Below are 21,135 nucleotides of genomic sequence, written 5' to 3' on the forward strand. Positions count from 1 at the left end.
GGATCTCAGTAGCATCTACCATGCTTTTCCATTGCCCACCCTAGTGCTTCCTGCCAGTGGCATTCAGCTTCTGGAATGTGCCCGGCTTTTCCCTGCTTCAGGGTCTCACGTGCATTTGCTTCCTCTGCTGGTAACACCTCCCTACTCACCGCCCCGTGCCCCTGGCGTCATTCTTACCCTGCGGATCTTACCACCCCAGAGAGGGAGGGGCCCCTTGCCATCTGTCCTCGTTGCCCCCACTGTTAATTACCTTTTTGGCTGTTATGTTTTAATTATGATCTGCTTTAAACTCCACAAGGGCCAGGATGTATCTATTTTCCCAGGATCTAGCATGTGGTTGGTATTCAACAAGTGTCTGTTGAATGAACTCCCCAAGCCTGTTTCTTCATCTGCAAAATGCTAGAAGTGACACCCAATTCTTAGATGATCACAGAAATAATTCTCCCTTATCAGGTCCTTACTATGTACCACGTACTGTGGATCTTGTGCAGTTGTCTCAAGGCAATTCCCACCCTTTTGCCCCTTTTATCAATAAGAAATCTGAGGTAGAGATTTTAAACAATCTGCCCCACACAGAAAGATGTACAGTTGGAATTTCAGCCCAGATAATCTAATTTTCAAGTCTTAACTCTGGAGAGTGCCAGGCACAGGGCGGTGCTCTGCTGAGGTCATGGCTCCCGCCCTCACTCAGGTTAAAAAAAACCCTGGGGGGTTAGCAAGTGACTCAGGAGGGGAACAGCTTTAGTAAAAAGACCGAGGATGTTGAAAAAGACAAAGCACCCTCACAAACAGCACTCCAGGCCCTCCTCCATCCAAAGGCCACGAGAAGCACCTTTGTCTGCTGTGGACTTGCGATCTCTGAGGGGGCAGGGTAGGCAGGGACCCCTTGGGTGGCCTCAAATGAGCAAGAAGCAAAGCCTACTAACGGGCCCGAGTGGCCTGGACCTAGTCCTAAAACTCAGAAAGAGTCAGACCAAGTCCACCCATCAGAGCTGGTCTCTCCCATTACATTCTCCCTGGTGTGGGCCCGCCCGCCCGCCCTCGTCTACCTGTTCTGATGGCAACACCAGAATCCAGTTCACTTTCTTGTTAAAGGTAAATACAAACAGCTCATTTCCACTGTACACTTTTATAATTTGAAAGTTGCTCAAATTATTTGTCATTTTAAAGAATGAGAGTAAGCTTCAACTGTGTATTAAACTTCAAAGGATCTTCCCTTGTGCTTAAAAATAACAATGCTGTCAGATTGCTTCATTTTATAAGAGTTTAGGCAAGAAACGTTACTAATGGTGTCATAAATAAGTATTATAACTTTATTAAAATGAAAAGACAATATTCAAAATAATGCAACAAAATGAATAAACTCCTTTGTCCAATACTGTACACATAATGCAGAAATCAGTGCATTTTTCTTAAGCATGTTTTAACCTTCATTTAGTTCATACTAAAATATAATAAGCTTTAAATAGCTCAAATAATATTCAGCAGTTTAAATTGTAAACAGCTTGTTTAACTATTAAGAGAACATTGTAGTAACGTACCTCTGTTAGTGAGCACCTTCTCTCTTGTGCTTATCTACTCAAGATAAATACCGCGAAGGATGTGGGAACGTGAACACAAGCTATGTGTCTCACTGCACCTAAGTGAAGCAGCCAGCTGTGAGGGTTTTCAAAGCAGAAAGATGCTGATGGTATTAAGACATACTGTGCTATTGGTCAGAAGTGTTTTACTTAAAAAGCAAACAATCCCCAGGAAATACTGAATAGGAACCAGCAACACAAGGCCAGCTTGTGTTGTATTTGTTTATTAATAGTCTAAAAAAAAAAAAACAAAAACAAAAACCATAACATACATCCCCACACAATAACTCTCAATCACATAGCTAATTGCTTCATTATTTTGTCAAACTGACATCCTGAACACTGGCTCCGAGCATGCTTTTCCATCTGAGTCTCATGTATCCCACTGTCTCTGCGAGGCCCACAGTACACTGGGTCACTTCAGTGGGTGGAATCAAGCAGGAATTGTAAGAAAAAATTATTCACTAATTCTATTTTCTTTTCATTCTTCAAGATGTGAGACATGTACAGGTGACAGTATGGTTTCCAAATAAACTGCTCTCTCTCCCCTCAACAAGACAAAAAATGAGACCTGGAATTAGGCCGTGGGACGACTTTTAACTAGGCAGGTACAGTCATGGTAAAGAATGCGTATCCTGCCCTCAACGGAAAAGACTGCTTGCAAAAATAAATGAAACAAAATAGAACAGGCCTAAAAGCCAGGAATCTTCAAAGCTACAAAACAAAAATAATTTTTAGAATGATTCTGATCTAAACAATACTGTATTTTCTTCCATTTGCTCAATTTTCAGTCTACCAGGACTCATTTCTCCAGGTTGAGTTTTTGCTATTCTGAATATATATTACTCTAAGATAGTAACTAACTGGTTAACCCGCAACTATGCTCTATGGTTATACCACAAGTTATATATAGGTATATAATGTATGCATATATAAAAAGTTTCCCCGTCCTTCCCTCCCACCATCACATCTTTAAATTATAGACTTGAATAGACTTTTCTCTATCGCTAACAAAATCAGGGATTCTCGGCATAACAGCATCTCTCAACTGCTCTAAATTTTTCTCATTAAGACAAGAGAGTTCAACTATTTTACTTTGCAATCTGAAAGATTCTTCTGTGAACCTCAATCAAACTGGAAAATTGAGAACCATTTGCTCCTATATAACCTGCTGAACCACAACCCCCAAGTCTAAGGAGAAACCACATAGGACAAGTGTTTACGCTTCACATGGCCACCCAGATCCATCTTTGTTTTTGAGTCCAGCTTTTCTGTGGCTGAAACCATACTGCAGTCAGCAGGTAACGCCTGGATTTGGGTGCTTGCATTTGTTTCTTCTGCTTCCCTAAAAAATTTTTCATATTTGTCCAGGTACGGCGGTCTCTCAGGTAGTAGGTAATAATGTGTTGAACTAACCTTCTTCCCATTTTCAATAATGGGCAGGATGCAAGGAACCTTATTGGCAGACCCCTCGCTGTTCTGTCTCTGCAGAGCTTTGCTGCTGACGTACTTGGGATCAGGGGCAAAGCTCTGTGTCGGGGGCATGACCCCATTGAGGTAAGACGGAAGGCTTTTAGGACTTGGTGTGCGGGAGTTACTTCGGGATAAAGGTTCTCTTGGCGGTACTTTGGGAGGCCTGTCTTCATCGCTATAGGTGCTAGACGTCACTTCTGCTGACCACCTTCTATGATCTGGCTTTACTGGCCTAGGAGGTATGGGAACCCTGGGGGGAACCTCAGGTTTGTCTTCATCAGAGTTAGGAGAAGCTCTGTGTATGTAGCTGGATATCCTTATGGCTGGTTTGTTAAAGGATCCGGCTGGTCCTGAATGAGACCTTCTTAATCTTCGGTGGGTTTGAGGCGGAGGAGGATTTGGACTTGGGACACCCCCATTTTGGTCAGATGCACAGTTGAGATCTGCTGCAGAAACAGCTGGGGTATCAAAATATGCATAGTTGATCTGTCCACACCCACGGAAGCTTCGCCTGCCAGGAACATCGTATTTGAAATCAGAAAGCGTATAGTCTTCTAAAAGGAAGTCTGTATCTGAGCTAGTTAGGAATTCTACCTCACAGTCTGTCTCGTCCAGAGAGAGGTCTTCAGAGATTGGCAATGGTGGAAGGGGCCTAGAACCCCGTTCACAAAGAGTTGTACTGGGGAAAAGTGAAGGGGAGTTTTTTATGGGTGTAAGTGGAGGAGTAGACGTACAAACCCCATTCACTGAGAGTTTCTTAAAACCACAGACAATTTGATCCTCTTCATGTTGTCCCAAGTTTTCACTTGGGGGAATAATGAGAGGTGGCAAGCTGGACTTTTGAGATGGACCATTTTCTGCAAAGTAGTGGCCATTCATCGGAACAGATTTTGAAGTATGCCCTAGAATGAACAAGAGATGTTAGTAAAAGATCAACAATCCCCTCCCCACTACCTATGCTTCTATAGCTTTCTACCTAAACTGTAAGTGACAGACTTGACTGCTATAACCCTGAGAACACCCATGCAACAATCATGGGTGTAATTAGAGACCAGAAGATTGTTAACGCACATGATCTGGTTCAAAGAACAACCTATCTCTTCTATCTTCTTTGGACATGTGCACGGCACACGCCCACACATCACAGGCAAGTTTTGTGACGTGTGCAAAATTTGCAAAGATGAACAGCATATAATTTACATGAATACCATACTATGCCAGCCTTGCCATTAAGACATGGGACAACACAAAGCATGCAGGGCACGAATGCGATAAGACCAGGTCCTTACTGCTAGCACGCCATCTATTGCAAGAGAATCAACTTGCTTGCAAGGTGTCAACTGTTAAGTAACTCTTGACAAAAAGCCAAGGAACATAATGTTCACATTAAACATGCTATATAGAGACAATTTTCTAAGTTTTGATTAACATTTATACTATTTCCATCTATCACTTTCAAACATGCATTCAATACTAGTAAGAAAGGGGAGAGAGCTTGTCTGAGGTTTCTAAAAGTTAAGTATGCATCGTAGCTGGAAGCAGAACTTTTTCTTGATTTTGAAAGATCACACTTCCTAAATAGTTCTAGTTAGGGAGCAGTGACTCAGGATAGAGGAAGTGGAGTAAGATAACTTGAGAAAAGGCAGTTATCTTCAGAATCTATTGCCACTAGGGGTCAGGCTATTGTTGGAAATAGTTCAGGTTTCCTCATTTAAAAAAATAATGCGGGAGGACAAGCTAATATTAATCTAGACTGTGCTTCCAACCCATTTTCAGAATACATACCGAAGGATGCTAGGTGCTCCTGAGCAGGAGAGTTCAGACTGTAGGCTGTGGTTATGGGGTCAATATTTAAAAAGTTGCTAAAAGGAAAGGAATATCTTGGTTATAAACAAGTAGCAATCATATCCTCTTTCATTTTAACATCACACATTTCTACAGACCATGGCGGGGTATATTCTCTACTCACTTTTTAAACTCACTGCGACTACCCCAGCAGGTCTTCAGGTTGCCCATGGCTTGGCCATTATGTAGAAATCCAGTTTTTAGTGGAACTCTAATTTCCTGAGCAGCAACTCCTGCTGTTGACATTGTGCCTTATTCTGGGATGTCTCCAAACTTGTGAGGCCCAGGGATTTTTAAATCAACCAGTAGCTTTCATTCCCTAGGGGGTATAGAGAAGAGATGGGAGAATAAAGAAAATAATTCAGAAATACATCCATTAGGATAGTCTAAATTGCAGCATAGCTAATATTAGAGAATTTGAGGTGGGGAGATGCTGAACAGAAAAATTTAGTAGTAGACTTTCACTTAATTCTTTACGTAACTAATTCTTACTTCACATGAAGGTACTTAAATGGAGACACTAAAAATTACTTTTTTGTAAATACTAAAAATACATCCCAAGACATGAAATGTTTTAGCAAAATGAGAAATAACCTATTGCCAGCAAAAGCAGATCTCTTATTGCAGAGCCTGGAGTTGCACAACAAATCATGCTCCCCTGCCAAAGCACACAAACCTTCCTCTACGATATTAAACCAACCTTCTAAGGCACGGGTATACTGGGCCTTAAAGCACATGTGAATCTTGCTAATTCTTACCAAGCTAAAAAAGTGATTTCAGCAATTACTGTGTTTTATACTGCAGAACTAATATTCACTGAATGCCAATGCTGAAATTAAACAAGTGATTCTACTGTATTGGCACCTGACTACCCCATAGTCTAGCATGTATATGGATTTTATATTTCAGAGTTGGCCACAGGAAGACAAATCTTCCAGTTATTACTTGCTCAAGGAATAGTTATATATGAAGATACTAATTTCCATTATCCTCTAAAAATCAAGTTCTGCAAGATTACTGGCTTCAGTGGAAGCCCTGGATAGCTTCCTCCCTCCCTTTTAAAGACAAACTTAAAGGTACATTCTTCACATTCTCCTTTGTGAAATGCCTAGTAATTCATGTCCTGCTTAGCTGCAAGGCATAGATTACAAAGGCTAAATCCATTTTTCTTAAACTAGTAGTTCCTCAACTTTAGGAACCTCCTCCCCTTTGTCAGACTTTACCAGTCTGGAGCCCCTATGGTCTCTTTAATTTTCCTATTATTTGTTACATGAATTAGCATCAATCTCTGCTGTTTTCAGATATTCACGTTTACTTACAATAAGTTTAGGCTTTTGTTTCCTTAGGCACTAGGGCATTACTTGTCAACTATCTAACACCGACCTCCTTTGGGGTTATGCATATATGCATTCTATAATACCTCCTCCTTTTCTCATGTCCTATTTGCACACCTACCAAGTGTGAGGCACCATGCTAAGGACTGAATATGACATGAAGATGACTACGACACATTTGCCGGGGGAGCGATACACAGAGTTTTTTATTTTAATTGCTCAGCAACTTCAAATCTATTATATACAAATCTGTCACCTCTTACTAGACTGAATTCAGGAACAGAGGCTGTGTCTCAATCACCTCTTAATGATCAGTACCTGCAACATTAGTAGGTGCTCAGTAAGTGAATGTTTGTTGAATGAATGATTGTATAATACCATCAAATCATCATCATTAGTATCAACTGAATGTATACAATGTGTGAGGCATAGGGTATTTGTTAAGCTTAAAATCTTTTAAAAGTACTCTGCAAGATTTTATTATTTTTTCACCTGAAAGGAACTTAGAGATAGCAATGTGCTACAGGTTAAAGATTTCAGTGACGAAGGAGGGGTCCCAATTACTGACTCTCTGCATTTTGCTCTCCCAAAGTAAGCTGTTTTGAGTCAGTAGGCAGAGATTTTACGACAGGTTTGAAATACTATTTTGGAGGGTCAAGCATTATTTTTCCTTAAGTCAGTCTCTTAAAGATACATGATAGAGAACACAAAAAATCCTGTCATTTAGGAAACCTGATTGGGAGGTCTTTTGGGGGTTGGTTTTTAGATTACTGAAATGAAGTAAATGTGTTATCTACCATCAAGCTATAAAAAATTTAAAAACCAATTAAAAAAAATTGCTAGCCTCTCCCCTGTGTACTCAGCCCAGCATTTTATCGAGCTTTTTCTAAGCATTGTACAAGCACCGGCAAGACTATGGGGAAAGCATCTGTGGTAATATAAAAATGAAAGGCAAGACAGGAAGAAGAATATGGTATTTAAGTAGTTGGAAAGCACACGTTTGAAGATCGCTCATCCAGATTACAGGAAAATGCTGTGGGGGACTCAGAGGCCCAACCCCCACCTGTCTGCAAGCCAACAAGTACTACTAGTAATTACTGTGTGTCAGCCTCCTAATGCCATCTAAATCTTAGCTTTCAACAGAATGATTGTGTAACTATCGCCTCTGCAGAAATTGCCTTGGAATTCTAAACTTACATTTCAATGGTCACTTAAAATAATTTATACGTTCTAGAAAAAGTTATTTTGTATTCATTGTTTCCATCACCTACTTGTTAGCTTTCTTAAGAAAAAAATTTTTTTAGTATAAAAAGAATTGTGTTCACTAAGCCAGCTCACTTCTGACCACAATAGTGTCTTTGTGTATTCATAGAAGGTGACCTGCCTCTAAATTTCAATGGGGAATTGTGAATGGGCCATGTTATGAAACTGTCCGAACTTCCTACTTGCTTGCATGGGAGAAGTGAGGGGGGCAATACAATTGCCATGTTCTCTTCTTTCGGAAAATAACTTCAAACTGTAGACTCCAAAAGGGCAACGTACCATAGGTTTGGAAGCAAACTTAAAAACATATTCCCCAGACTGTAAACTAAGGGCATGAATCCACCTGAAACTCTTTTCCACCTCACTAAACACCCTCCAGTATTCAGTACATATACTCTTGGGAGTTGGGGGACCAATCAATTTGGCCAACCTCGAGCTAAAAAGAAACACACTCTGCTCAAGTGAAATTTAAATAATGCTGCAGTGTTTCAAATTTTATCTTTCCTTATAACTGTAAAACTAGCTCTGTTTTACAATTCATTAGGAAAACAATTGCAAAAATACACCTATGTGGGAAAATCAATATCTGAAAGTACAAGATAGCATTCTTTTATGAAATGAAAAATAGGAAAACAAATGTTAATTTAGGCAGCATGGTTTAGACCACAATTCAAATAACCTTGGGCTTAACTTTTTTAAAGTTCATAAACTAACCTTTAGCTTTTTTAATGGGTTAAAAATGCAGTTAAATACCAATCTCAGATGTGAACTACCTCTTCCTGTTAACATAATTTGAATTTTTTCTTAATTCAAAGGGGAAAATAATCCCTAAAATAATTTTTCTTCAGGTTTTCCTTTTATTTTCTCTACATACAACCTCTCTCCACCCCACCCCACCCTTTAACCCATTTCCATAGTTTCAACTCATAAAAAGCTCCTGAATGAAGACTCCAGCCTGTATCCAGCATCAACTTTGCATTTCCTATTGTCTGGTGATTATCTTTCCACTTGGATGGTCCTCAGGCATCTCAAACTCTACAAACCAAACTCCTCCTTTCACTTACTTCACACCCCATCCCCCCTCCCCAAACCAGTTCATGGTCTAGAGAAGCACACTTCTCAAGGCACCATTTTTGACCTGAGGCCTATATACAATCAGTTGCCAAGTTCCATAGACTATTTCTACATTGTTTCTCAAATCTTATCTTTCTTCCATTCATAAGCATCTTTCTTCCTGGGGTCTGAAAACACCCAACCCATTCTACACACCAGTATCACATCAATATTTCTTAAATGCAGTTCAAACCAAGATCTGCTGCTGCTCAAAACGTTTCAAAGGTTCCTAAATAACATCTCCTCAGCCTGGCATTTAAGGCCTCCACAACATGGACCTAATCAAGCTTTTTCAAGCTCTTGCTTCTCTTTTCCCCAAATTTGTTAGAATTCAATTTATCCTTTAAGGTGAACTCTTCTACTATCTTTCCATGAACCCTCTCCTTCCTATGAAACAGCGGAGCAGAGTCTCTCTATTCTTGGGTTGTTCTGTGCTGGGCCCCAATTCCCCACCCATGTTCCAAGTCTTCTAGGATAGGACTCACATCTGACTTATGTTTTTCCTGTAAATCCTGGTATCATTCATCTCCATTATTTATTAAATGGATACTGAAAAAATATGCATCTCATTTAAAAAAAGTAATTCCACAAAAGAGTCACATATATGGTCAGTGAAGAGCTCAGGGAAAAAGAAAAGATTTGTAAGGGATAAATTTAACATGTGCTAGAGTGATGAGATTGCCCAATAATAATGTAACAAGTTTAGGATATGTAATGGGAAGGAATTTGCATTAAATTCATTTCCAGAATTCAAAGTGGACAGTTTGTAGACTGAGTAAAAATTAAAAGCTTAATTGGTTAACAATGTAACTTTCTAAATTGATATCTGTTACCATATATTTGCTTAAAGCAATTAGCGGAGGTCTTTCTGAAAACAATCAATTTTACCTTCTCTTATACACTATTCCTTCTGGATCACAATGAACCTACTGTGTTTCTGTTGCTAAATTTAAAGTCATATTCCTTTTTTTTTTTAAAGTTACCCCAAAAAGCACACTGCACTTTCTTTATTAAGGTGAAATCATATGCCTTTAGCTTAAGGATTAGTCTGTTTGAAACTGCTTAAAAAAAAAAAAAAAGGGCAATAAAACCAGGCTACCTTAAGGCAGTAACCTAGATATGCTTACCTTGCCACCAGATCTCATTAATAAATCTCAGAAGCAATCCACAAGAGGAGGAGGGGCACATTTTTGTCATACAACTCATCCAGTTCTGCCCAGTGCTTCCTTATTTAATAGTGTGATGTAATTTCCTTATTTCAATCTGGTTCTAGAACCTGATTTCTGTTTATTCAGGGTGATAAATGGTCTTTTCAGTTGCATTTAATAATTATCTATGTCTATAACTACTTCCATACCCAGGGAAGACACAAGGTAATATATTTAGAGCCAAAATTTATAAAATGAAACTGATTGAGGGACATGACAAATTCAATACTTTTAGATCTTCCTCAAATATACCAATCTTTGCATGTCCATGTTCATTTAAAAAATGTCTAAAATAATCTTTGAGAACACAGAAAAAAAACCCCACCAATTAACCAATTTTATTGTGATTAATGTCTAGAGCACTAGTAACCAGGCTATCTGACACAATGAACATTCAGTTTAGCTGTTTTATAGAATTTTATTAATAATCTGAGAAAACTTACTGATGATATTCACTTAACATATTCAGTATTTATGGTAGTTATGTTGTGAGTTTATTTACGGAAAGCAAAAGGACAATTTGCAGATTCTTCAGAAACAAAGGCCCCAATTCAGAGTTTCTCAGATTTCATTTTAATAGGCTATAATTTAGGGGTGGGGAAAGAGAGGAGGAGGCAAGTTAAGAAAATTTCCTTCCCTGTAGTCTGCTATCATGGGAAGCATAAATAGCCTTTAAATTAAAAGCATGAATGACTTTTAAAATAAAGTCATATTTTAATGTAACTAAACTATTGCTGCATAAATTTAAGCAAAACTTGATGGTTTGGCAGTATTAAAAATGTAGTTCCATGTGGTAAAGACTAACTTTTGTGCTGTGTCTGTAGATCCGTTCCTCAGAGGCTCTTAAACTTGTCTAGTACATAATGGCCCATTTGTAGGTGGTGAAAATGGAGGCAACAAGGAAAATAATTTATCTTCAGACTGTCAAAATAAAAATTAAATGACCTAATTTTTTCAATAATTCAGAATATTTTCTAGCTAAGTATTTTAAGAAATGGCAAGCTAACAATAAACCTATTCGCCCAACTACCATAATCAATAGCCTTTTGATTCACTTAGTCTCCCACACAATTTTAGTGCAATAGTAGAGAAGTAGGATAGCAGGAATACATTCTTTTGTCCTTTGTCTTTTTCCTATGGAATGCTACAATCGGTTAACAATATATACACACACACAGAGGATAGAAAAATATTATTCCTTTCTCATATAACAGATTTCTTATTGTAAAAGATATATGAATTCTATTCTAATCTTAATAACAATGAACACAATGGTCTAATGATGGGAAACCTTTAAAACTTCAAATTTATTTAACATGCATTTAAGTCACCTAATAGGTAATTTGTTACAATTAATATAAAACTATAAATAACTAATATCCATTGGACACTCATCTGCCAGGTGGGCATTGTTCTAAGTGCTTTATGTGTATTAACTTATTTAATCCTCAGCATTACCATAGGGGAGATACTATTATTACCCTCACTTGCAGATGAAGATTGTGAGGCACAGAGAGTTAAGGGGTCAAACCTGGTGAGCAGTGGGGCCAGGACCTAAACCAGAGAGCCTGGCTTGAGTCCAGGCCCTTCACCAATACACCAACTGCCTCTTTGGTCCATAAAGCTCTTTAAAGGTGGAATAAGATTGACCAAGTATAATGCTCATCTTTTAAGGGTAGCACGGATGTACTTTTTGGGGGATTTACTGCTTGGTCTTGGTAATAGTTTTTCTTGGGTAACCTGTAGGCTATGAAAGTTCCTGTTTTACTTTAATTCTCTCAAATTCTCCTACTAAAAGTCATTAATCATAGATTTGGCCTATATATCCTCTAAAATGAGTGGGTTAAAGTATGAATTTGACATTCCATGACCATTTCAAACAATTCTTTTGAAGCCCTCAATCTTTAATGATACACTGATGCCCCCAAACCCGTTACAACACAATATTCCATATAACACAAGTCTGTCTTTATTCGTAAAAAGGGGTTACTACATATACCCAATGGGCTTCCTTTCACAGCATGAATCCCAGTGATGGCATTATAATCAGGTTCTATCATAAAACCTGGAATTTAATAATAGAATACCTTATATTTGTAAAGCCTTCTACAAATTACAAAGCACTTTCTTACACATTATCTCACTTGATCCCCACAACATCCCTGTAAGAAGAGGCAGGGATTATAATCTCTATTTTGCAGATGAGGAAATAAAGTGAGGCGAAACATCTTGCTATGAGCAAAAAGGCTATCACAGCTCTTCTGTACTATAATCTAGCATTGTCCCCACTGCACTGTCACTACCTCTCAGTTCTAAGTACCTTCATTTTAGGCAACAACCTCATTTCTCTGCCTAATATTCTTGTTTATGAATGGGGAAAAATCACACAAAGAACTGCTAAGCAAAATGCTCAAGACCTAAGTGCTAGTCAACTGCAGAGACAGGAATGAACAGAAACTCAACTAATAGTGCCCATTCACCTCACAAATTCATAGAGGGCAAGGATTAATTCTGTTGACAAATATTTATCAAGTGCTTATTCTGGATTAGATGATATGCTAGGGGAAAAAAAAACACAGTTGCTGCCTGATGAAGCCTTCAATCTAATGAGGAGGGAGATAATAAATAAGCAATTTCAGACTGTGATAACTTCCAAGGAAACAAGCAGGGTACAGTAATATCGTAAGGACACAAAGGAGAACATATTTACACAGGTGGTCAGGGAAGGCCTGAGTAAGTGACTTTTTAAACTGAAATCTAAAGGATGAAAAAGAGGCAGCCATGGGAAGAGTGAGAAGAGCATTCCACACAGAGCGAATAGTATTTTTTAAAAACAATCCGTAATTAGTCTAGTTTCACACCTATGGGTCTTCATAAAGAACTTTTGGACAATGTCGTCTAATCTTTACCTTTCTATTGTTTCCAAGTTAAAAAGGACTCATTTCATGCAGTCAAAATCCCACATTTTAAAGACACAGTCATTGAAACCTGGAAGATTTGTCTTTTTCTAATACTGCCCAATTTTATGGTATGAGAAACTGGACTAAAGTATCAATGAAGACTTCAAATCTCAGAATCTTTTCTCCTCCACCGTTTGAAATCTGAATGCCACACTAACTTTTCCCTACCTTAAAACGAATTCTGTTAAGTTAGTAACTTACATTTAGGACCCTGAAACTCATCTGTTTCATCTGTCTTTACAGAGCATGTGTTTATACTGTGTGAACAATGCCAGAATACCAAAACTGGATTGTGTTTATCTAGTGAGTTAGTTATTCATTAGCTTTTATAAAGCATAGCCAAACACAAGCAAAGGATGCTAAATGCATCCAGATGATGAGGTACCAATTCAAAGTTATTTAGATTAAAAGCAAAGTTGTTTCTCTGGTAGAGGGAGACTGTGACATTCAAATTCCTGGAATTACCCTTGGCACCACCTTCTCCCTCCTCTGCTCACCTATCTAAAGCAACCTGATGGTATGTAGACAATCAGGTCAGTTTCAAGCATGTTAGAATGTACCTGTAATTTAGGCAACTTGCTTTAAAAGCTACCATTAGTATTAGCAGAAAGGAAGTAGTATGTAGTTCACCTTTTTTTGAGAAGCAGCAGCCCAGGGTTATTTTCACACAAAAACTCAAGTTTACAGCGTAATTAAATCTCACAAAGAGTGGCCAGTATTTATCGTGAACTTGAAAAAAAATGATTCACTCTAACAATTTTACCTATCTGTCAAAAATATGAACAATTCTGACATTTCGTAACAGCTATAAAAAAGTTAAACAGATTTGCTTTCCAACCCTTATCAGTGACTGGGCCAATCCTGCTGAGCCTTAAAATATAAAAGGTGCTTTCATGCAATTATTTATCAACATCAACTATGTGCAAGGCTGCATAAGACAGAAGCTGTACAAGGCAGAGTTCCTACCCTTAAGGAGTTTACAATCTAATATATCTGTCAGGTTATAAATTGTTAGTCCAAGACCTCTTATCACCTATTATCCAGTGTCCACTGGTACATACAGATGAAAATAAACCTCTGCTCCAAGTGAGAGAAGTGACAAACTGAAGTTCACGCTAAAATATCTATGTATTTCTCTTCAAACTTGCTAGTAACAGGAAAAGAGCTTGGTTGATAACATACTGGTAAGAAAATTACAGTCAGCATGTTAGCGAGAAACCAGCTTCTTTTTTATTTGGTCTTTGCAAATTTTGGTCATTTGCTGATACAGGTACCTAGCCTGTCTTTGGTCTCTGTTTAAGTAAAATTTCACTTAAAATGATATACTGTGATTACAGAAATGTAAAGAAAGAAATACAGCTTTAGAAAAAGAAATACTAGGTATGGTGAACTCAAATGTTCCAGTCTCCTCAAGAAACCTATATCCACTGCATTCTTAGATTTAAAAGCTTGAAAACTTGTTCTCCAGAAGGAAAGAAAAAAAAAAAAAAAAGGCATTTTAACCTCACCTTTCTTCACCCCTGACAGTTGCCTAGAAACCAGTCCTGCCCTACCTGTGTTGCAGGTGTACCTCAAGTCACCAACACATCTCTTTTAAAGCTACAGTCTCCATTCTGACTACACTTAAGTTTATGACTAACAATCTATTCATATTTTTATCAGGTAAGAGACTGGTTTCTTTCAAGCAATGATGAAATCCTAATAAAGACTTAACCAAGCACCAATACAGCACCAATCATGGCTAAGAAGTCATCTAATTTGTACAAGGCTATGATATACATATAAATACACACAATTCCCAATAAGAATTCACGTTTCGAACACATAATTCTGCAGCTCCATTCCTTTTGAAGCAGTATTTAAGACATTCAGAGCAAAGAATCATGTTTCTGAGAGGAGGAAAAAGGGCATGGAACAGCTCGGATGAATTTTAAAATATTGACTGACGAATTACCGTCGGCGCTGGGAGATTAGGCAGAGGGACCGAGGCGGACCGCCAAAGAGAACTGGTACCAACCACGGGCAAGCAACGACCGAGCCCACGGCAGCCTCGCACCAACGCTCTCAGGTCAGAATTTATGGGCAGACGGTGTGAACAGGAAGACGCTGCCCCACTTTTTATAAAAGGGGGTCCCCCACCGAAATACCCTCGAACCCCGCAGCCGCTAACGGCCGCGGAGCCGCCCCGCGAGCGCAGGCTGCGTGGGGAGGACCCTCGCGCCCGCCGCGCCGGGAGCCCCGTCCGCTCTCCGGGTCGGTCCCGGTGCCGAGGAGACGTGTCCCGGGCGCCGGGGGGCATGGCCGAGGCCAGGGGCCGCGCGGCGCCCACGCCGGCCCGCGGGGAGAGGGCGGACGCCGGCACCCGCGGCGCCCCAGGCCCGTCCGCGCCGCACGGGGAGGGTCCCGCCCTGCGCACCTCAGGAGGAGAAGCGCCGCCGGCCCCTCCCGCGGCCCTCCGTCGGTGCGGCGACCCGCGCCCGCGCCTCCACGCCCCTGCCCTCGCGTCCGGGAGCCGCCGAGAGCCGAGCGCCCGGCGCGGGGCCCGGGGGTGCGGAGCGCGGCGCCACCCGCCCACCCCTCAGCCGCCAGGCCCCTTACCCGGGAGGAGCGGCGGCTGCCCCAGGGCGCCCTCCCGCGCATGTCCGTCCCGGCTGGCTCAGCGCCCCGGGCTCGGGGGCCCGGACACCGCGCAGGCGCCTCGCTGCTCTCCCGCTCGCGCTCCCTGTCTCGCACTCTGCCGCCGTCGCCGCCGCCGCTGCCGCCGCCTCTATATATAGCGTATGCTCCGGGCCGCGCTGCCGCCGCGGCCCGCCCCGCCTCCCCCGCGCAGCCAATCCGCGCGGCCGGACGCTTAAAGGGGCGACGCCGCGGCCCGGCGTCTGCGTGGGGCCCAGCCGGGCGTCGCGCGGGCGCTGCGGGGAGGCCGGCTTTGTCTCCCGCCGGCGGGGTCTCCGGTCCCGCCGAGGCCCCGCTACTCGCCTCCTGCTGAGCTCCAGGAGCCCCTCGACGCCGCGTTTTCCTCAGAAGTCTGCGGGCAGCCGGGCCGCAGCCGCGGTTCCTGCCAGAACCGTGGGCGCGTCACGCCTCGCGCCGAATTCCCGGTCACTTCAAGCCCGGGGCCGGATTTTTGCGTGTGTTTCCTTCTCCGCGGCCGCCGCGGGCGGGTGGGCCGAGGAGACCCGGGAGAGGGCGAGGGGAGCCTGCGGGGCGGCCTCAGTGGGCCGCGAGCAGGGGACAGTGAGGGACAGCAGGGGACAGTGTGGGAGAGCGAGGGCCGACGAGGCCACGTCGGGACGGCCTGGGCTCCTCGGCGCAGTGGGCCCAGCGAGGTCGGGCGTGGTCGGTGACCCCCAGGCGCAGGTTGTCCCGGAGGCCCGAGCTGGCCTCGACTGTCTCTTGGCATCAGGGCGGCCACCGCTGTCCAAGGACAAAGCCCAGCGAGCCTGCAGGGGGAGGTTTCCCGGGGCGCCAGTGATGCAACTTAGGCTTATAGTTTAACCGTAAAATAAATAATACAAATGATAACAAACCAAGAGTAACTAAAGTAAGGAAAAAAGCAAACAGACAAAAAAACCCTCTAGTTGTAACTGGAACAAATTCCCCGAGCGGTGCTGCCTTGAGTGCTCTGTTGAGTGCAGGCCAGAGACCCGCGGCTGACCTCGCCCGCCGGTGCTCACAATTGTGCGGACAGCCAGACATTTAGCACGACCTAATTGGGGCAGTTTAACATATGGAATGAGATTCCGGCCTCATTATCTGGTTAACTATTAACTTGGCACCCCATGACACGATTTGCCTTTTCTGCACTATTATTTACTTACGTTCTTTTAAAAATTTAATTCAAAAGGCTAATTTAGAATTGAAGGCCTTGAGCTGGTGTGCTTACACACACACACACACACATCGGAAGTATCCCTTTGCCCTCTCTCAGTTGCAAGATAAACAAATGTTTAGCCTAGAGAAGTCTACCCTCCCTTCTGACAGCTCTTCTGGCCTACAAAGGACTATTCGGTCATTTTCATGCCTAAGCTATTTATCAACAATTCAGTTATTCCATCTTTCTGTTAGCCTATCTGCTTACTTATTACCATTCATTTAGTAGTATTTTAGGATGATGGAAATGAGTCACAACTAATGACTGGTTTCCTTACCAAGTAAACTAGAATTTTTGATTCAAAGAAAATATGTCCAGATTCCTCCCCCCTACCCCCATTTTGGTGTCATTTATGTTCATGGCTCACTCATATGCTGTTATCAGTGTGAAAAAAAGATCAGCCTGAGAACTTGCCAGAGAACATCTTTTCAGACCTCACAGTACAGCATTTACTGAATGGGATCCTAGTTGAGCTCCGGTTTTATCTGAAAGGAACCCTAGTTACGCTATTTCAAGTCACTACAATACGGTTGTAATTTGTGCTTTGGCCTTATTGGCATGCTTGTACATTCCCCTATTCATAAAACAGTGATAATCACCAAGGCAACCATCAGACACACCCCTTCTTTAGAGAAAGAAGATCAACAGGACAGTCACTGTATAGCTGTGAGCTGTATGATGTGCTAATGTTTTGGTAAATTATCAAAAATCATAAAATTACATGAGTAATACATGATTAATTTTCTTCTTCTCTATTTTAAACTTGCAGAATAAACATTTGAATGTTTTGGGGAAAAACAAGTTATAGCTGCTAGTTTATGAATTTAGCTTACAGTTATATAGGTTTCTCAGCTGTGGATGAATTACATAAGAAGACTTACACCCCATAAAACTTTTCTCTAATAGTCTATTTAATGATTACACTAACATTGATATGTCGATAATATTGTAGAATATTTTGGGAAGAGTTTACAAAGAACATGCCAACCATCTTGAAGTAATAACTAGCATGTTGTGTTTATCAAGTAAGATTATTCATTGACCTTTAACAGATTAGAACACTAGACTAGAGATTTGGGAAAACATTTTCTTTTTCCTGGACCTAACTTGTTTTAAATTATCTCTAGTAAGAAAGAAATTTAAAGTTAGGCAGTATCTTTTGCATCTCTCACAGTCCATTTAATTTTGAGGCCATTTCCCAAGAAATTTATGTTAGCTGATTGTTTTTTAATAGAAAAGAACTTAAACATAACATCTAATACATTAGACTTGCATCATATTGACCCACATTGTCACTTTGGACTTGCCCTTCTTTCAGTGTAAGAAGAAGCTGTCCTTGGAGTGAGAACAAGGGTGAGGTTCTGGCTCAGAAACCTTAGAATCACAAACACTGTTTTCTTGAGGACATTGCTCCTTTCTGTCCTTGCAAAGAAATGCCACAGTCATGTGTAAGCATAAATATGCTGGACAGGGACCTTATCAAATTTATATTTATATTTTGATAGTATTTGAATCCTGTAGAAGAGTAGACACATTTTGGTCCTTATTCTTCTTGATCACAGATATTTTTGTGTTTCTACTTTGTAAAACTATACATAGATAGATATTTTGAAACAGGTACTCGCTCTGTTGCCCAGGCTAGAGTGCAGTGGCATCATCATACCTCACTGCAACCTCCCACTCCTGGGCTCAAGCAATCCTCCTGCTTCAGCCTCTCTAGTAGCTGGTACTACAGGCATGTGCCTCCACTCCCAGCTATTTTTCTATTTTTTGTAGAGATGGGGTCTCCACTCTTGCTTGGGCTGATCTCAAACCTCTAACCTCAAGCAATCCTCCCACCTTGGCCTCCCAGAGTGCCAGGATTACAGGCATGAGCCACTGAGCCTGGTCTGTAAAACAATATTTTAAAGTGAGACACTTTTTGCATTACTCTATTGGTCCTAGAGCCTTTGTTTCTGTCTATACATGATATAAATGTATATTATACACTTTTTTTTTTGCTCATTTGTAGATAAGTGTGCAATAAAAAAATATATGACCAAGGGAAGAAGTGCATTTCCTAGAGGTCATTTGCTTACTGTGCTGCATTATGTTTTGGAAACATCCATGCATATATTCAATAAACTCTGTGGATTATTTAAAACATATATGCTGTTAAGAGCCTGGGATTCATGCATGAGGAGTGCCACATCACTAAAGGTTTCCATTGACCTTTCAACCTTAGCAGCCATTTGAAAAGTAGCACAGAAAAATATTTCTTTCAGCATTCCATTTCATCATTATGTCATTAAAGATACTATCCTCCCTTTCCAGTTTTTCCCTAAAGATAAGGATATATATATACATATATATATGTGTGTGTGTGTGCTATATGCTTAACCTGTGAGAAGTCTGTGTGGGCTGGTTTTAATTTGTCAGTCTATTGTTTTAGGTGTTAGGGCTAGGGCCTAACTACTTTGTCTTAGTATGAGTTTTAGACTATTTGCATAGTTCCTTATTTTTAACTGATCCACCTTTCATTTACCTAATGCTCCCTGAACAAACATTTGATACTATCAGTGGTTATGGTACTTCTAATTTCTATTCCATCTCTAGAACTTATAATTGTCAGAAATTTTTTAGTGTCTTATAGATACATTAATTCACATACATAATCTAGATGTTTACAAGACAACTTTTCACGTTTCTTTTCAACATTAATCTGGCTTTGTCTTCAAATTTAAACATTTAAGCATTATTTTAAACATTGAAGCATTTTCTCCCAAATGCTGTATTTCCTATTAGCTGGCCAGTAGGGTGTGCTCTAGTCCCTTGCCAAATTAATTAATTAATTAATTAAAATATTAATGTAACCTCTTTAATGAGAGATTTCAGAAATATATTTTATTTCTTCATTGCCCCTGACACAGATGAGGTGTGTTTCTATAGATACAAGTTAAACAAGCGTAGGTGGCATTTATGGAAATTAACATTGTTACCTTAAAAAAGAAAACTTTGAGATACTTCTTTGACTTAGTTCTAAAATAATTTGGTATTATTTTACCAACTTGATCCCCTGGTAGTAGGTATTTTCTTTTATTCTGGGTGAAGAAGAATAAGAAAAATGACATAGCGATTAAAAGCTTAGGCTCTGGAATCAGAGGGTTTGGGTTTGCAGCCCAACCCTAATACTCACCAGCTATATGACTTTGGGTCGGGTTCTTAATCTCCTGATGCCTGGCAATATGGAAGAGTGGTTCCTACTCCATAGGGTTATTGGACAGATAAATGAGATCAAAAGTGCTTGGAACGATGCCTGGCCCTATCAGGGTTCAATAAATGTTTGTTGTTTTTATTATTATTCTCATTGTCATTGTTATTATATATTCTTTAAGATATTTTTGAACGTCTTTCATTTCAAGATTCCAAAATTCTCTGTTGCTTGTTAGTATACATGATTTACTTTGTCCAGGAGGTTGATTCAATAAATCCCAGGAATATAAATGAGTCATAAGATAAAATGTCTTACTTGACTCTGCAGTATTTCCACTGAAGAGGCTATAAAACCTTGAGATAAAGACAGGGCTCTGTAATGGTGAGATTTCAGGCACCAGCATCCCTTGGGGAGATATGCAGGGCAGGGAGAATCTTCTTAGCTTCTCTGAAGGTAAAGCTACCAAGTAGCTGTGAGTCTGTGAACAGTTATTTCTAAGCCCATAGCCATAAACATCCATAGACATATTTTTTTAAAAAATGCATTTAGTCTGTACATAACCATAACGACCTTGCAGAACTTTTTGATATGAACAGCTTTACAATTTTCTCTAGAATTCAAGAACAGCAGCTATACCCAATGACTAGATATAGTGACATTGTAAGAACTGAATGAGTGTCAACGCCTCTTGGGGTTTCAGATTTTATTCATTCGTACATTTATTCATGCATCCATCAATACATATTTTTTTTTTTTTTTTGAGACAGAGTCTCGCTTTGTTGCCCAGGCTAGAGTGAGTGCCGTGGCGTCAGCCTAGCTCACAGCAACCTCAAACTCCTGGGCTCAAGCAATCCTTATGCCTCAGCCTCCCGAGTAGCTGGGACTACAGGCATGCGCCACCATGCCCGGCTAATTTTTTCTATATATATCAGTTGGCCAATTAATTTCTTTCTATTTATGTTAGAGACAGGGTCTCGCTCTTGCTCAGGCTGGTTTCAAACTCCTGACCTCGAGCAATCCGCCTGCCTTGGCCTCCCAGAGAGCTAGGATTACAGGCGTGAGCCACCACGCCCAGCCCATCAATACATATTTATTGAGCTTCTGCTATGTGCCAGTCCCATGCTAGCTGTCCAGGAGTGAGCAGGAGTTATAATCGCTATCCTCAGCAATGAGGGCTACAGCTGAGAACACAGACAGGTGTGATGTAGGGGCGTGACAGGGGCCTGCAGGGTGCTTCGGAGGGGACATAGGACAGACACCAACCCAGACCTGGAGGAGTTGGGAGCTCCCCT

General features: G+C 40.9%; 1 protein-coding gene and 1 long non-coding RNA gene across 2 annotated transcripts in view; one reads left to right on the forward strand and one right to left on the reverse strand.

Moving 5' to 3' along the window:
* Positions 1 to 21,135, forward strand: part of LOC142861594 (uncharacterized) — a 102,818-nt gene that overhangs the window by 21,536 nt on the left and 60,147 nt on the right. The gene's annotated exons all lie outside the window — the stretch shown is intronic.
* Positions 1,523 to 15,542, reverse strand: ERRFI1 (ERBB receptor feedback inhibitor 1). Its single transcript, XM_012791500.3, has 4 exons — positions 15,375 to 15,542; positions 5,023 to 5,217; positions 4,839 to 4,915; positions 1,523 to 3,955 (listed from the first exon to the last, which is right to left on the reverse strand). The coding sequence occupies exons 2-4, from the start codon at positions 5,142 to 5,144 to the stop codon at positions 2,772 to 2,774; spliced, it is 1,383 nt and encodes a 460-aa protein (XP_012646954.1). The 5' UTR covers positions 5,145 to 5,217; positions 15,375 to 15,542; the 3' UTR covers positions 1,523 to 2,771.

Source organism: Microcebus murinus, chromosome 2 (genome assembly GCF_040939455.1).
Source record: "Microcebus murinus isolate Inina chromosome 2, M.murinus_Inina_mat1.0, whole genome shotgun sequence".
NCBI lineage: Eukaryota > Metazoa > Chordata > Mammalia > Primates > Cheirogaleidae > Microcebus > Microcebus murinus.

What these genes read in the sequence shown, in the direction of transcription:
- ERRFI1 (XM_012791500.3), bottom strand. Translation starts at nt 5,144, where the DNA reads ATGTCAACAGCAGGAGTTGCTGCTCAGGAAATTAGAGTTCCACTAAAA. An exon ending in AGTCGCAGTGAGTTTAAAAA is followed by an intron (nt 4,916 to 5,022) that starts GTGAGTAGAGAA and finishes CTTTCCTTTTAG; the next exon opens with CAACTTTTTAAATATTGACC. An exon ending in GGAGCACCTAGCATCCTTCG is followed by an intron (nt 3,956 to 4,838) that starts GTATGTATTCTG and finishes TGTTCATTCTAG; the next exon opens with GGCATACTTCAAAATCTGTT.